The sequence below is a fragment of the Ischnura elegans genome, chromosome 5, assembly GCF_921293095.1.
Source record: "Ischnura elegans chromosome 5, ioIscEleg1.1, whole genome shotgun sequence".
NCBI classification, from domain to species: Eukaryota; Metazoa; Arthropoda; class Insecta; order Odonata; family Coenagrionidae; genus Ischnura; species Ischnura elegans.
Window position 1 is genome coordinate 64,054,153 of NC_060250.1, and position 17,440 is coordinate 64,071,592.

The 17,440-nt window shown below is 37.5% G+C and overlaps 1 protein-coding gene across 2 annotated transcripts in view; it reads left to right on the forward strand.

Annotated features, from left to right (window-relative positions):
• LOC124158979 (diuretic hormone receptor-like) overlaps nt 1-17,440 on the forward strand; it is a 532,792-nt gene that overhangs the window by 366,202 nt on the left and 149,150 nt on the right. For both annotated transcript variants that reach the window (XM_046534429.1, XM_046534430.1), the window contains exon 4: nt 11,783-11,978. In XM_046534429.1, coding sequence (XP_046390385.1) covers nt 11,783-11,978 — 196 coding nt within the window. The remainder of the gene's footprint in view (nt 1-11,782; nt 11,979-17,440) is intronic.

Below are 17,440 nucleotides of genomic sequence, written 5' to 3' on the forward strand. Positions count from 1 at the left end.
TTTTCGAAGCCATGAATTTTATTGTTGATACATAAAACAACTTGTGTTTCTGAACCCGGTACAAGAACTATCTTTCTAACTTTCTCACTATCTAACTTTCGTTCCGGTACAAGAAAACTATTCCCCATGCATCCACATTTTTCAGTGAACTATTTTCATTTAGATCAAATGAATAATCCATAATAAAAATACAAATGGAAATTTCCACACTTTAATTCAAAACTCAACTACCGACAATGGTTTCAACATATTATGTCATTTTCAATGTCATTATGACATGATATGTTGAAGCCATTGTCGGTAGTTGAGTTTTGTATTAAAGTGCAGAAATTGCCATTTGTGTTTTTATCATGGATATATCGAACTTCCTTAAAAAAAGCCAGAAATGATTTTATACGTAAAGGCAATAATATTTAGAGCAGATTTTGTCCAAGAGTAACCTTGACTCCTATTGACTGCCAAAAACAGAATCCAAAGTTCCTCATCTATTCTAATTCGGGCATCACATTAGCGCCACAGAGGGTCTGTGATCATCCATAATCCCGCCTCTTTCGAGTCCTCGCAAAAGCGCGGTTTCTGCGGCCACAACCGCCCCTTACCCATGGGAATGAACCCGCTTCAAGAGCTGCCGAGAAGCAAGTTTCCTCGCATCCACCTGTCCCAATACCCGCGCACGTGTGGTCCCCACCTCATGAAAAATACCTATTCTCCCGAGATCCGTATCCCCGTCCCTGGGAACAAAACGCAGCAGTCATCCACATCTCCCCTATACCTTCGCACGGAGGCCCTATTAAAGAAACATTTCATTTTAATTCACAGAATATGAGCATATGAAACCGTTTCAGGCTTGATATGATGGAAATACGATACATCCATGATCAAATATAAACAAAATTGGTTATTTAAAAACTTAAATAACTCCACTACCGACCGCGGTTGCGACACACGATGTCATTTTCAAGATATTTTAACTTTTCAAATACGTCGAAACCTTAGTCTGTAGTGGAGTTATATATACGTATGTATACGTTACGTATATAACTCCACTACCGATATAAAGGTGTGGAAATTACCGTTTGCTGTTTATATTTTACCATGGGCACAAAATATGGGACGAAAATAAACGGGGTTACCCCTAAATGTTTAAATAGAACAAATAAAGGCTTCGGAGGCGCTTAAAATCTGTATACACATATATAAAGGGCAAAGTCATTGAGAATATTTATATTAATAACTTTAATTAAGTAACGAGGTGAATGCATTTAAGAATGTGTGAGTATTATTTGAGCCGAAAGGTTAATAAGCCACAGGCAACACATCAACTTCAGGAATATGCTACATAAAGAGGTTCGCTTCATTATCTAAGCAACTTCATTTCGAGATAATATTTTATTCCTTACGTTACCTAAATCATATAGTTAAATGAAGATAGGTAATTAGCTCTCAAGAAATCCTTAGTTTGAGTTCCCTTTCTTGATGCCTTCTGCGTCTGAAATTAGATTTATGCCTGAGATTTTTACATTAAAACTCGAACTTATTCCCACAAATTTTTAAAAAAATAGATAAAAACAATCCACTTATGCTGCTGTATCCAACGCATACTGATACATTTAACTCTATATATAAGGCGTTTCATGCTAAGTTGAGCAGTCATTACGAATGAAAATAAAAAAGCAAGAGACTTATAACTTGAACAACCGAATAATTTTAACTGCGGCACTGTTAACTCACTGAAGAAATCTAAAGGCATAAGTAAAATACGAGAGCCTTGTAAATGAGGGTAAAACAAAAAACTGACGAATATCCTGATATGGAGTTAAGCGTAAAGTGGCATTGATACAAATACACTACGGAAGAAGGATGAGAATATGCTTCATGCTCCATAATGCATAGCATTGAGGGACATGGGATAAGATGTACGAAAAGGCAGAAAGGCTCGACAGTATGCTTAAGGAAGCATGTGCGTTTACAAAGAAATCTGATGGTTACGGCGTTCGGACTTATTTTTAACGGCGTTTGGCGTCCACTCGCCATTGGTCACTAGCGATTAAAAACGGAGTTTCGAGAAAAAATACGCACTTAACTAAGATAAATATCGAGTTTGAATCCTAGTGCTGACCATATTCTGGCACAGGGGCGGATCCAGGATTTCTTTCTGGGGGGGCACAAGCAAGGCCGTATCAGGGGTTTTTGTTCTGGGGGGCACAAGGATACCCCGTAATACAAAACTAACGCAATGATAACGGGACCGTATTAAAAATCTTGCATATTTTTTTAGGGTCTGGGGGGGCATGTGCCCCCGTGCTCCACCCCTATATCCGCCTATGTTCTGGCAGATACATAATCTTAATTTTTAGTACTCTCAGCGCCGGCTCTGGAGTACGTACAAGTTTTCGGTGATTAGCAGCCACGTAAGGTAATAAACGGGTACGTAAAAGCTGCTTATGCGGTGTGGGCTAAGGTACGAGAGGATTTTGAAAAGATATTAAGAGACCGTTTTTAACAAACAGAGAAGTGCTAGAAAGAAAAGTTAGGTAAAACTAATTCTGAAACAGGTTAATTGATGGAGCGAGAAGGTATAACCATTTTTAACCATGCGATTAAGTAATATTTCCATTAGGATTGAGCTTAAAGTGGTAGATAACCCCATAAACAATCCATGGAAAAAAGTGTCAGGAAATCTGTGTGCAATAGCGAGTGTCCGGTTCTCGCATCACCTGCCACTAACATTCAGTGGCCCTCACGATGAATTAAAGACCGCTTACGAGAGCAGGAAACGAATGAATATCAGAGGAGGTGACCTACATCGCGCCTCTAACGAACGCCTCAGCATGGCGCCGGATTCATCACTTTGGGGAGACAGCAACCGACCGACTTCTCCGAAAGACCGCGTTGATGCGCAGCTCAGTAGGAGGGTGACGAAAACAAAACAGAGGTAATAAAACCACCCGTGACTCCACAGGATATTCCGGTCTGTTTTCTTGCGTGGGTTTCAGATGACATCGGGATGAAGATGACATCAATATCACTAGGTGTTTAGGCGTTCACAGGCAACTGAAAGCCCCTGTAAGGTTCAGTCAACTAGATAAGGTCAGGCTTTGACGCCCTTGGTAATGAGTGTAATCGTCAAAATGAAGCCTCAAAGTTCACCCACGTTCTGCCGAAATTCGCCTATAAATGAGGCACTGAGGTACAGATAGAAGACGAAATTCGCCCTCACTCTACAGCAGGGATCTCGCCTTTGCCGCCCGCAGTTTACGAACTAAACGGGGCACCAGACACAATTTCATGAGGTACGCACAACTGATGTTTATCAATAACTTTAACCGCGTAATGACGAGTTTTCTATTTGAGAGTGGGAATTAATAAAGTTAGGTAGGATCACTATAATTAGCAAAAGAATATCTTGAGAAAATACAAGTATATGAGACCTATGTTTAATAACCTCATTAATCCATTCTTTATAAATTTATTCATTCACGTTGTTACTATCCTAATAACAATCAGTAAGTGTCAAACTGAAAAAAACGAAGAAGACAGAATTCGCGAATGATCAGAAAGGGAAGAAATTTGACTGCGTAAAAGAACACGAACGAGTACCTACTACGACGCTATGATCAAGACCTGCGTGCCAAAAGTATCTGTACTGTAAATATTCCGAGGTCATAAAATCCCTTGGATAGAGGAAGACATGGTCTTATCCTCCCACGGCTCGGACCAGGTCTCAGTCTAAATAAAAATCAAGCCAAATAGCCTTACCAATTTAAAAATTCAGCCTGCAGGTTAATTACTAGCCAATATACACCCCAGACCCTAACTCACTTGAGGTCTCCAAACCCTGCTCCAAAGTGTAAATTAGGATTAATCAAAATGGAAGGGATTAATGCTAATCCTCTTGAAGGAAATAAAAATGACTAAATAATTGAAAAACATAACGCAATATACATTTTCCTCGTTTCAGCAAGCATCTTTTCGAAAAAGAATTTATTTCATTAATTGATGCTTTTAAATCTGTAACATATCGATCGTATTCACATTGGTAGAATCATTAATACCATTAAAAATAAATTATCGCTACTTCAAAGCAATTACCAATCCTTCCTTCCGATTTCTCCAAAACATGCTGTAATCAATCCAACAACCTTTTTCTCCAAAATTTCTCTTCATGTCTTTCACAGATCGTTAATCATTAATTATGAAGAATTATATTTCTCCATCGTAGAAAGCCTCATTTAATTCGAAATTCCCTTCAAAAAACACATACAGATATCTTACAAAGAGAAAGTGCAATTAATAAATACTATATTTAAGATTATTTGATTCGTCGTGCCGGTGGTGAAACCCTAGAAATAGTGATTCCAACTGAAATGAGAAATCGGGACGCAATGAAGTGATGAAAATTCCACGAGATGTGAACCCCGCGGTATGATAGTTGCATCAAGGAGATATGAAATCACCCTCAAGACCTCAATCATTGCTGCTGAGGAAGAAGGATGAAACGTCAAAATGGAAGGGGATCAATGCGTTACTCCGAGAGTCCGAAGATCCGGAGGGAATGAACACGGACAAACCCCACTTCTTTTCTTTTGCCCGCAAATGCCGCCATTGCATTGAACGGTCACCAAGCCCAAGTTCAACGAATTTCCCGGGGGGGAAAACAATTTTATGTCCGTTTTATCTGTGGCCGACGGCAGGAAAATACGAGCACGGACGTCGAATAGTGCTTCCACGTAAGACAACCGGGGGGAGGGAGCCTGTGATGCAGTGAATAAAGACGTTTCCCCCGCTCCTGAGCGCACACAAAAGACACTGGAGAAAACCAAGGTTTGCAGACGGAGTAAATTACATTTACCTCCTATTTGCTCCCACCTTTCCCCACGGTGCTACGGAGAGAGAGGGAAAAAAACTTCCCACACCCCACTGTTGCGCGGGACCCGTTCCTTCTCTGCCTTCATGTCGACTCTTTGCCGCGGGCAACTTAAAGCCTTGCTCCCATCATAGAGTCACAACCCCCCTCCGCCTCCCAACGAACGTCTATCTGCTCCACACGGATGACAGTGGCTCTTTCCTTTCAAGTGTAATCAACGCTTTTATTGGACCGTTCCATTACTGCTCAGTCGTCCTACGAGACGAGTCAGAGTTGGAAGGGGTGAGAGGCAAAGACGAACAAGGAGGAGACCATCTCGGAGTAAAGAAACGGATGCAGTCACTATGTGTGTTCAATTGACGCCCAACAGTCCGCCCCGACAGCCTTCGTCATTTAGATTTATGGGGGAAGATTTGAGAGGGATGATGTCCCGCCAAGTTAATCCCTCATTTATATGCGGACACTGGGCTCCTGATCATTAATTGCCTTAAATATCACTATTATTTTCATAGAATTTAAAATAAAATAGAGACCTGCAACTAACCGACTATCCGTTTTTAAAGAACAGAACAAACACAGCCTTCGTCATTTGGGCTTATGGAAGAAGATTTGAAAGAGATGATGTCCTTCAAAGTTAATCCCTCATTTTTATGCGAACACTAGGCTCCTGGCAATTACTTGCCTTAAATATTATACTATCACAATTTTTTTCAAACAATTGATTTTTATTCTTAAGCGTTGTCCTGTAAATTAAATATAGACCTGCAACTAACCGACTATCCGTTTTAATAGAAACTCCACAAAGACTGGGTTGGAATAAAAAATTTGACTATTTCTGCTCAACTGATGCCCTACAGTCCGCTCTTACAGCCTTCGTCATTTGGAAGAGGGTTTGCGAGAGATAATATCCGTAAAATACGCACATTTTCCAAGTTAACCCCTCATTTATATGCGAAAACTGAGCTCCTGGCCATTAATTGCCTTAAATATCACTATTATTTTCATAGAATTTATTTTCATTCTTAAGCGTTGTTTTGTAAATAAAATAGAGACCTGCAACTAACCGACTATCGGTTTTTAAATAGACTTCAAAAATGATAAATACACCAAATTATGAAGTTCGCCATGAAAAAAAATATAATATTTCTGCAGTGCTTTTCACAAATGATAACCAAATATATTGTACTGTTCACTACACCGTAAAAATTACTAAATTGTTAAGTGGAAGGTCGGCCCCGAATGAGTTGCATAGGACATGTTATAAAGGATGTAAAAGAGAAGAAATGCATCGTTATTAATAGGCTAGCGGATTGGAGAGAGGTATGGAGAGCTGGGTCAAACCAATCTATCGTTGTTGACTAATGATGATGATGAAGTGGAAGGTACGTTATCTTTGTGTACCATGTGATATACTGATCCACGATATCTCTCCGGAAAAAGTTCACAAAATTCACAAAGATTGGGGTAAAGTAAAAATAAGAGTTAAAGTTAATAGCAGTATGTTCAAGAGGATGCATTAATCTCCGTTAAAATTTGAATTCCTCGTTTTTCCCGACCCGTGATCATTACAAATAGATGCTTCTCATATCTTCCATAGAAAAATATCAACATTCTTAACTCTTTCAAGTAAAGGGTCTAGGGAAGTTGTGCCATTCTGCTCTCATCTACGTAGCGTTCCGCTACTATCACTATACCCTGAGACGTTGAGCCAATCAATAATTTTTCAAAAGAGGAAACATTCTTCTTTTTTTTCTTTTTAACTTACAATAGAATTGCTGAAAGCAGAAGAATATTTTCCGCCAGCTGATCCGATATATAAATTAGGCTCTTGTTCAGACGATTTTTCCTCATTCTTAGGCTGTCATCGAAGCTCTATCCATTTGTGCGGGGAGGACACCGGTTGAATAACTCCATTAAATTTGACCCAGAGACGACATCATGAATTCCACTATTGAACGTTAATGTGCTCTCTTTAATGTTCACTGTCGTCACCTTACCGATCGATTAAGCTCATATGACAATCACTCGTCAATTTTTAGTGACTGGCTATTTTCCAATTATGGTATTCGTGAAAAAAGTGCCAAGCTAGGGATTTGGTGAGCAGGACTATTATGCGCGAGAAAAAATTCCGTGGGAAAAGTTACAACAAAACATTCGTAGTGCGAAAAATCCACAGAGAAAAAATCATTCGCCTTGACCGGGATTCGAACCCGGATCCCTCGATTTCCGTGTGGAAATTTGTGGACTTTACCGGACAAGGTGGTATGGACTGCTGAGCATATTATGCGACGAGCAGTCCAAATCGTGCGCACGGCGCCACAGCCGGAGAGTAAAGTCCGAACTTTGAACACATATAGGTGTTCTCTCTTTGACGAATTTAAGTATACCGGGACTAGCCACGGTGATAACCTTTACGGGAGTCACCCGCAATGCACAATTGTGCGGAAATCGAGGGATCCGGGTTCGAATCCCGGTCAAGGCGAATGATTTTTTCTCTGTGGATTTTTCGCACAATTGTGCATTGCGGGTGACTCCCGTAAAAGTTATTACCGTGGCTAGTCCCGGTATACTTAAATTCGTCAAAGAGAGAACACCTATATGTGTTCAAAGTTCGGACTTTACTCTCCGGCTGTGGCGCCGTGCGTGCATAATATGCTCAGCAGTCCATACCACCTTGTCCGGTATAGTCCACAAATTTCCACATGGAAGAATGACGCCTCAGTAGCTTAACTGGCTAAAGCACTCGGCCGGAAATCGAGGGATCCGGGTTCAAATCCCGGTCAAGGCGAATGATTTTTTCTCTGTGGATTTTTCGCACAATTGTGCATTGCGGGTGACTTCCGTAAAAGTTATCACCGTGGCTAGTCCCGGTATACTTAAATTCATTAAAAAACATTCGTAGTTAGATATTAGTCTTCTATTCCAAAGTGATCGTACTCTGTTGACTCATTTCTAAATACAAACAAAGATAAGAGCAATGAAATGTCTATAAAATGTGGTATACATTTACTATATACAAACTTACATAATTGAGATGTCAAATATAAAAATCCTCTATCCCATCATATCATTTGAAAACCTTTACCACCAAACTACTGCAACAAAGTTACCTTTAATATTATACAATTAGCAGGGCATTTTTACATGATGGTGCCTCAAAATCAGTCACAAGGTAGTACTTCACATGACAATGGTTGGGAGGATTACAGTAGTTATGTACTTGACTGTGTGATACAAATCGAATTATTTTTAGTAGTTCATTTTTAAGAAATTTTGCCGCCATTGACGACATCCATCGAGGTTCAATAGCAAAAAAATATTACAAAGCTTGTGGATTATTAAATCTTAATAATTTCAAGTCAATCTTTTTTTTCAGCTATTTGTGAATACCAAAGCACTATCGTCATTTAATTTAATCAAATGATCTTCAATTACAGCACTAAGTTCATAATAACTCAAAAAATAGTTCCTTGTAAATACAAAATTTTCTTTTTATTGTTAATTTTACGGTATAACTACCGTTGTATCAGTTTCATGAAAGTTGCATTATGGAAATTTACTTCGTCTTCTCTGGGTCAAATGACACGAATAAATCTATTCAACCGGTATCCCTCCAACACAAATGGATAGAATTTCGATGACAGCATAAGAATGAGGAAAATTCATCCGAACAAGCGCCCAATCAAAATATCGAAAAACCTCTCAACAGACGAATACCCCCGGATTATTTGAAATTGCATGCCTGATGGAGTCGGAGCAAACAACGTCAGCACGCGCTCGGTATTCAACGAAATCATCATTCATGAATCAATCAGCTAAAAGGGAATTAACGATGCATATTACGAATAAATTCGGCTTAGGGAACCCATCACATTTTTTAATCTAAAAATTACAGAGAATTCGAAACATTTCTATTCAAATTAAAGAGCCAAAACACAGATATGTTGCGACGATAAAATTCGTTTTTTTGATGATACCATTCCATACCACAATTTATTCAATTCAGTCCAAATACTTCTGAATACGTGTAAACAGATAGGGAAATACAAATAAACGTAGCCATGAAATATCTATGACATATGGAACGTTAATTAAACTAATACATTGAGACTAAATGTACATGCGTCTCATTCATGTCCATAAAGTTATTTGAAAAACACATGGCAGATAGACATGAAACGGAATTATTAATACGCACTAAATAGTTGTCGATTTTGAAATGAGACAAAAGACAAACAAATGAAATTGACATTCTCTTTACTTTTTTTCCATTATTATTTTAGTAATACCACCTGACAAAAATGGGGACAGCACTCATGTGCTTCCAATAATGTACGAATATGCAGTTCCAAAGCTATCCAGCGAATTGGCTAAATATGGAACCATTAAATCAATTCACTTGTATAAAAGATTGTATAAAAGAAAAATTGTAAAAATCATTGTATAAAAGATTTATGGGACAATGTTAACACGCAAGCTAATTGAAATGATGGATGAGACTAATAAATTCTAAATGCAATGGTTTCAGATAAATAATTCCTAAAGTTTGCAAACATTGATAATCTCCTACATAGAGGCTACGTCTCTATTTTAATGAATTAGTAAACATAATTCGCAAAAGAACTGGGAATTCAAATGCTGCAAAAATACCTTCTCTATCAACGCAATAATAAACTTTAAAAATAATTATTGGATGCAATCGTCTTACTTGGGAAGCCGAATTACCAGCGATGGACGGAGCAAGAAAGAAATACACAGTAGAATAGCGCAGGCGAAGAGGGCTTTCTACAAAAAGAAGAATCTTCTTACAGCTGAAAATACCAGCATAGAAGCAAGGAAACAATTCATCAGATGCTACATATGGAGTATGTTTCTCTATGGAAGCGAGGCTTGGACGTTGACAGCAGCAGAGAAGTCAAGAGTGGAAGCATTCGAAATGTGGTGCTACCGAAGAATGATGAAGATAAAATGGATTGACCGTGTGAGTAACGAGGAAGTGCTAAGGAGAGTGGGAGAAAAGAGAAGCCTCCTAAAAACATTAAGCAGAAGAAGGGACAACTTAGTTGGCCACATTTTGAGGCACGATGGTCTGATGAAGACAATCGTTGAAGGACAAGTGGAAGGGAAAAAGGGCTAGGGACGGCCCCGAATGAGTTATATAGGACAGGTTATAAAGGATGTAAAAGAGAATAAATATGTTGCTATGAAGAGATTAGCGGATAGGAGAGAGAAATGGAGAGCTGCGTCAAACCAATCTTAGGATTGTTGACTAATGATGATGAATCGTAGTAAACCACGATTTTCCTGTTGATTATGCCGTTCGACGCTTTACAGGCACCACCACATAATGAGAAGTATTTTACAAATATTTTATCAATAAGTGAGCCAATAATATTTTTATAACCCGGGATCTAAGTTAATCATACTTTAAAATGAATATTTGTAAAATATTTTCAAAACTTTTGAGCTTTCCCTTTTCCTAATACCTGCATGGGCCATAATTTAACGTTAAATGGACAAAAAATACCACCAAAACTCTTATTACTAATAATTATTAGATCCACCGATGCGTGCTTGAAATAGAGCGTGCTTGTAAAAAAAAAACCATGACTTTTTTGGAATTGTATTAATTGGTTTCTAGTATCTTCCGGATGAGATAAAGTTCGCTCTTATCATTGATACATTATTTACATAATGTACACTAAAAATGACGTTTCATGGCCAATACTGGCCGAAAAACTTCATCTTGATAACAACTTCGACGCAGATAACAATAGGGTAGTTTCCTTCATCAAAGAAAACGAAAGGCATTGATTGCGATTTGTTGCCCACCATTACTGTATTCATAATATACAAATTATTTGGTTTTAGAATTCCCAGTTTAGACGAATGGCAATGGTTAATTTTATCCTCATTTGAAAAAGGCCAGATTGGCGCGCATGCGATGCCACTCCACGTGACGTCACAGGGACCTAGTTTCTATACGAGTAGATAGGAGTTTTACATCGTCTGAGATAACCAATGCATGCATGAGGCACAGAGCTCAGGGAAACATGTCTTAATAATCACCTATTAAAACTGCCTAAGGTCGGAAAGTTTCCTTCGTTTGATAAGGTATTAATAATCCTTATTTAATCCAAGCACTACCAGCTAGCAGGGTATTCTGCTACCTGCTGGCATCCTGCGTCGTATCAGCGCTCAAAGCCTCACCCCAAGGTCACCTCACTTGCGGCAGTGGGAACTAGAACGACGTCACACGGAATTTTCCCAGCATTTATACTTAGCTGTCGCGTTTTCGCGCGCTTCAAGATTTTCACTTTTCATTTAATCGCGAAAAATAGATATCGTCATTTAAATATCTAAAAGCGTGAAATACGTACTCCAGGAGTAATAATTTTTCGATTTAGGCAATAAAAAAATAATAGGAAACCACCAACTTCGCGACGCTAAGACGCGAAAACAATGGTGAAGACTGCAATCCAGCGCTACGAAAGTCTCAAGCAGAAATTTGCATTAATTAGTTATGAATACATAACGAAAGAGTTTTTTATTCTATGGTTATGGGTAATTAACATATATTGTGTAAAGTAGTAGTGTTTTAGTATATATTCTAGTAGCATGGTGAAAATATTTCAAATCTCCTGCATAGAAACCAAGCGCTTTCATTATTTATATTAGTTTATGAATTATCATTATCGGATTATATCTCAGTAAGATATACCGTACTGCCATTACATCTCTCCTATTAAAGCTAGAAAACATTATCAAATTACCTTTTAATGCAATCACATTAACCCATAACTTCTAAATAGATGATGGCATTCGTTACCATTACTGCTGGAAGAGTTAATTCGTGCAATTCAAAATACGTGAAGTAATTCCTTTAACCCCTAACAATATACTTTATACTTTCAGAGAACGCTACTCGCTTCTGCCATGCAAATGGTACATGGGCGGCTTACACCGATTACACGGACTGTCAGGAGATGGCGCAAGGAAGTGTACCCATTTATGGAGGAGGCGTGGAGCTGGCGACGACACTCTACCTGTCCGGATACGCGATCTCCCTTGCTGCACTCGCCGCCGCCATTTCCATCTTCATTTATTTCAAGTGAGTAACGAGTGACCATCCCATTCCATATTGTTAATTCTTAGATTAGTCGAAACCTATTAAGAACCCCTTAAGGGCTTGCTAGCAGACTCGCATAGCTATATAAGAATAACAGAATAATATAATTTTATTCCACTCATATTCAATACATTACATCGAGAAAAATAAACCCTGTAATAATTGTGGAATATATAGGTACCCCTTTGTGAAAAGGTTTTGGGGCTACCATCATACACTATTGAGAACATTACTGGTGCTAACATACATTTAAAAAAATACATTTTTTTCGTTTAATTGAGTGATTTGTTTTCTTGACAATTGCATTCGATTGTGAATTTACAGTAATTTACACATGGATAACTTTTCTTAACACATACTATCATAACACACTTTCTCTCATAACGCATAAGAATTACATACAATCATATTCTGGGCTTTAGGTGAATATGTGACCTCTTTTGGACGCCGGGTAAAAACCAACCGATATTTTATCGGTGGAGCGCTGCTTGCGCAGAATTTTCGCCGGTCGAACGATCACTTGCTTGGTTGTTGTGATCCACAGTGGCAATGGACGGCTGCTAACTGACTTTTTATCGGTTTCGGTGCGTGGTCGCTCAATGTACAAGCCCCCATGCCCTCCAATTGTTCAGTATTGGAATGTGGACGGCCGATATTTTATCGGCCGTACAAAATCGGATAGTGTGAAAATAGCCTAGTGTGATTTACTGTTTAATGTAGAATGATGTGAATGAAATTATCCCTATCCTACCACCAGGTGAGAATTTTAAGGCAAGCCGACGTTTGGGGGTTCTCACTTGGCGCCTTTGAGATTGTCTAGTTCCAATACAACTGAGAATGGGAGAGGAGTCAGAACCCGAAAGACTGACCTTTAATTTCTCATCTGGAGATAATCTCGAGAATATTCCATTCATCGTGACATTGGTTATAATACTTTCTTACAATAGTGTGCCTAGACTTCAGGCTTCCTTACATTCGACTTTGAGTTTCATTTAAATTTAAAAGTTATTCCATTGATGACATAATAGCATGTAGATATCACCACCATAGCAACTTCAGAATCCATATTTTTACATGGGTCCCTCCACCTGAAATCAACAAACGTTTGCACCGTAGGGTCTCAATTTTTTTATGAAAACTTCTGTAAAGGAATATGAATATACACAATTCAAACTAAATACTCCGAGACCGTTTTGAGAAAGAAAAAATTGATGCATTTTTTGCGCATTTCATATTTTTTGTATTTTTTTCTAAAATAATCATTCCTTGAATCGTATATGATTCCTTCTGCTTCACCATTAAATTACCGTAGTGTCACCATGGATGAATTATTTTTGAAGTGCGACTTTCTGTGAGATACTGAATGAGCAAAAATCATTAAATGCCTTTTCCTATCACTGTCATATTTAAATGTTTGTTTCTCGAAAAAAATTCCATCTCTCAAATACTCAGTCTCAGAATTGAGCGAAAATTGTATTTTATAGCCTAAAAGCATCTTACTTACTCTTCCAATAATAAAATTTAGGGGAAAATCATAAAAGGATTTTTTTAATATATAAATATTTAATTTTTTTCGGCGCAGCGTTCCAGTCCTCTACCGGAGATATATACCATAGGCTTATGATACAATTCTGAGGTATAATGACAGATCCAGACTATATGACCTACAGGTTAAATTATGAACCATCAACCCCGCCGATATTCGTTCCTCACGATAACCCACAGAGGTGAACTTTTTTCAACTGATAATCTTCTGAACATCGCATGTAGTTCATCAGGATGCAGTCAGTTCAGAGAAAAAGAAAGAAAACGAGTCTTCAAGAAACATATAAATCTACGGATCTACATAAGTCCGTAATTTTAATAAGTCCCATTCATATAATTTTTAAAATAAAAAGGCAATCATATCAGCAGCTTTGTAAACCTCATATCCATTAAGCTAAAATAATAACAATTCACATTATGAATTAAAATAACAAATAAGGAAAATGAATTACTTTAAATGTCACTTTTTTTAATGGTAAAGAAATGCATGTTAACAGTTTTCTCTCGTATCTCAGATTAATGTAGTTTATTGGGCTACCGTTTAGATATTATGAATGAAAGTATTCACTCTTTGATACATTTGGGAACATAAATTATCAGTTTCCAGCAAAATACCATTTCATAGTGGGTAGTTCTTGTTAAATACCTTCTTCCTCCTAGATCACCGCACTTCAAAAAACTTCAAAAGATGTTTATGAAACTACGGTATGGTAAAATAAATATTTTTCAAAACATAATTACGTCATTTATTTCAATTACATCGATTACTTACTTCCATTTTTTCCAATATTACTCACTTACTGACTTAATTTTATAAGTTCTTAATCCAGTACGATGATCGCCGAAAGTCTTCGTCGCCAACACCGCAAATACGATGTATTTCTGATATTCTGATGCATTTTTGATGCGACCATTCACTTCTGTCATTATCCGTTTGCTTCAGTCCCATATAGCTGGTGAATCCTTCTTCTCTTTTGTGCTCGTTCAAGTATTTCTTCCCCAGTCAACTTCTTTCATTCTTTCCTAATAATTTCCCTTGAAGAATATGTCATAAATTCGATATCTCTGATGATATGTCCAATAAATGTTATTTTTCTCTTTTTCATCTACGCTAGTAATGCAATGTCTGGTCCTTTCCTGGTGAAGTATATAGGTTGCACGCCAGATTAAGTTCTCCATATTTCTTCCAAAGTTTGACGAGCGATTCAACAATATATTGCAGCAAACCAATATGACCCTAGATCATCGGATTCCTGGAATTTTAATCTTTTTCAATTCTTGATGATATTGGGCGAGTCGCTCTTTGAAACGTTGGAAGAACACATGGGGAAACTAATGCGGTATGAAACTGAAAATAACGCGGTGTGAAACCCGACAAATCGTCACCTACTTCATTAACAATCTCCTCTTTTATTGCACTTCCCTTAAACCTTCACGATTCATTTGCTGGAAGGATTAGTGGCAGCTGTTATAATTAAACAGTTATTTTATTATTGTTGCTGTCATCTCCACCTTTAGAGGGAAGACAGTAAAGTTGTGAGCAAAACAACTCTATGAATTCTGTCTTTATACTGCGCAAATAAATATAATTTAGCTACGCAAGCATTTAATTAGGTACGTGTATTTTCTTTGTTATTATTACTTTCATATATTTCCTTCATTATACTATTGAAATACTCACGTTTATTTCCCAATATTTTTAGTTTTCCCTAATATGCAAACTATCGCATTTCTTTATTGTAAACCTTCTTCTGCGTAGCTTCCACCATAGGAAGCGTTTAATCGCATTTCGAGGAGACCATCAGCTTGGGCGAGATGGAGGCGTAAAGGGAGAGTGTGCTCCGCGTGAGTAGCGAAACGTGTAAAAAATAAATTAAGGGAGGAGTTTTTTAAGGAAAGGAGAGTAGTTTCCATAAACGGAAGGAGGGAAGTAAAGGCCTCGTAGCCCCTGAGAAGTTCAGGGTCGCATAATGACGGAAGGCCCATGGGAGAGAATGACCTCGGGTTTTTTTGCGGTCCACGAAGGAAGTGGATGTCTGCGGAGAAGGGAGAAATAACGACGGTCCAACGACGACCGGCCTAAAATAAAGCATTAGGTACCGGTGCATTTCATGCCTTTAAAAAGTACCAGGGCTGAAAGGGTTCTGGGGTCTCTCAACAGAAAAAAAACATTCTCTTTCCATAGACGTCGTTTCAAGGTATGAAAGTGTCCCATAAGCTATCCAATCGACGTCGTCAGTAACCAAATAGTACTTTCTCTCCACTCATAAAGGTTTTATTACCGGGGACGAAATTTTGTTTCGCAGTTTAATGGAAGAAAGTATCCATCAGTTTTCCAGTTTGGTGATGCGGGATGCGGAGTGAATGATAACACGTGGTGCTTAACCACAAGCCGGGAAATTAAAAAAGCATCCCGGCTGGCCCGAAGTTTATTCATTCAATACTAATTTAATCAGTATAATAACCCTTTCAACGTGCTCACTATTCTTAAGACTCATGAAGGAAATGATTATGAATAAGTTCAACCGATTGATGAGTGACATAGTAGAAGTTCGACATATTGAAAAAATTAATAGCACTTTTCCACAATTATTAATAGGTGGAAATTATTCTAATATGTCAAAATAAATAACATATTATAATATAACATATTTATATTCATTGTATGGTATATGAATTATACATGGATAGCATATGAATTCATTAAAGTATTATTTTTTCTGACGGGTAAAGTATACTTGAATTGTCTTTAGAGTGAAGTAATTAATCGACAGAAGTTTCGAGAGCTGGATTAAATGTCTTTTGTGGCCGAGAGTGATTCGAGTAACGTGGGTCAACCGCAATAATAGCGGTATTTGTAACGTGAAAGTAATATCAAAGTGCTGAGAAAATATAATAAATTTATAGAAAATACGTGAATAACTATATAAATAGTGACCTTCTGACAACTACTACAAGGAACTTCTACAGTTCTAAAATTTTACTGAAAAGTAACATAGATATTGGAAATTGCATGGCGAATTCGGAGGAAATTTGGCAAGAGTAAAGCTATTATGGTACTTTTGAGTATGTAAAATATACAGTACGAAAATCCTAAAATTTGTCAAAATACACTTATATAAAAACTGTTTTAAGTAATACAGTACTCATCTATACAGGACGTTTACATTAGTTTCCATTTATTATTTTCTAAATTCAGAGCCCAAAAATACAGCGATGAGTAGTATTCCAAATTTCTGGATCCCAACGTATGTAACATTAGGTATGTAAAAGTTCCACAACAAAGGAAAATGAAAAAGAAATCCAAAAGATAAATTATTCGAAGTCGCTTAAAGACGCTTAATAAAACTATTGGGGGAAAATGCACTTACTTACAAATAAAGGTGCTTAAAATATACTTTTTTTTGAATAAATTGAGAGAAATATCCACTGGTGTTTGAAAATACAAAGAGTGGAGACCTCGAGAATCGTTCCTCACCTATCAAAGAGGTTCGTTACCCGAAGCTCTCTTTGATGGTGCTTCAAAAACAAAATCAGTAATAATTCAACGCATTCCCATGATTATTGAAATTTTAATTCACATTGAATAATACGGTGGGATACCTTACAATGTACAAGCTCGTTCTCTATAGCGTAGTGAGCTCTCAAGAGTAAGATTCTTTGGCCACTAAATAGCGATTGATAAATATATAACCGATCAATATTGAAATATTTAAAATAAACTTGTGAGGTATAAACCGTGTTTTTGCCTCATTAACAACATTATTAGATCATTTTAAATCCCCTCAAGAAAAAAAGTCCACCAAATCTGGCTTTCAGGCAAGAATGAGGTAAACGTAATAGCATTCGTATAAAAGAGACCCTGTCCACAGCGACACAACTGATTATGAACCAGGTAA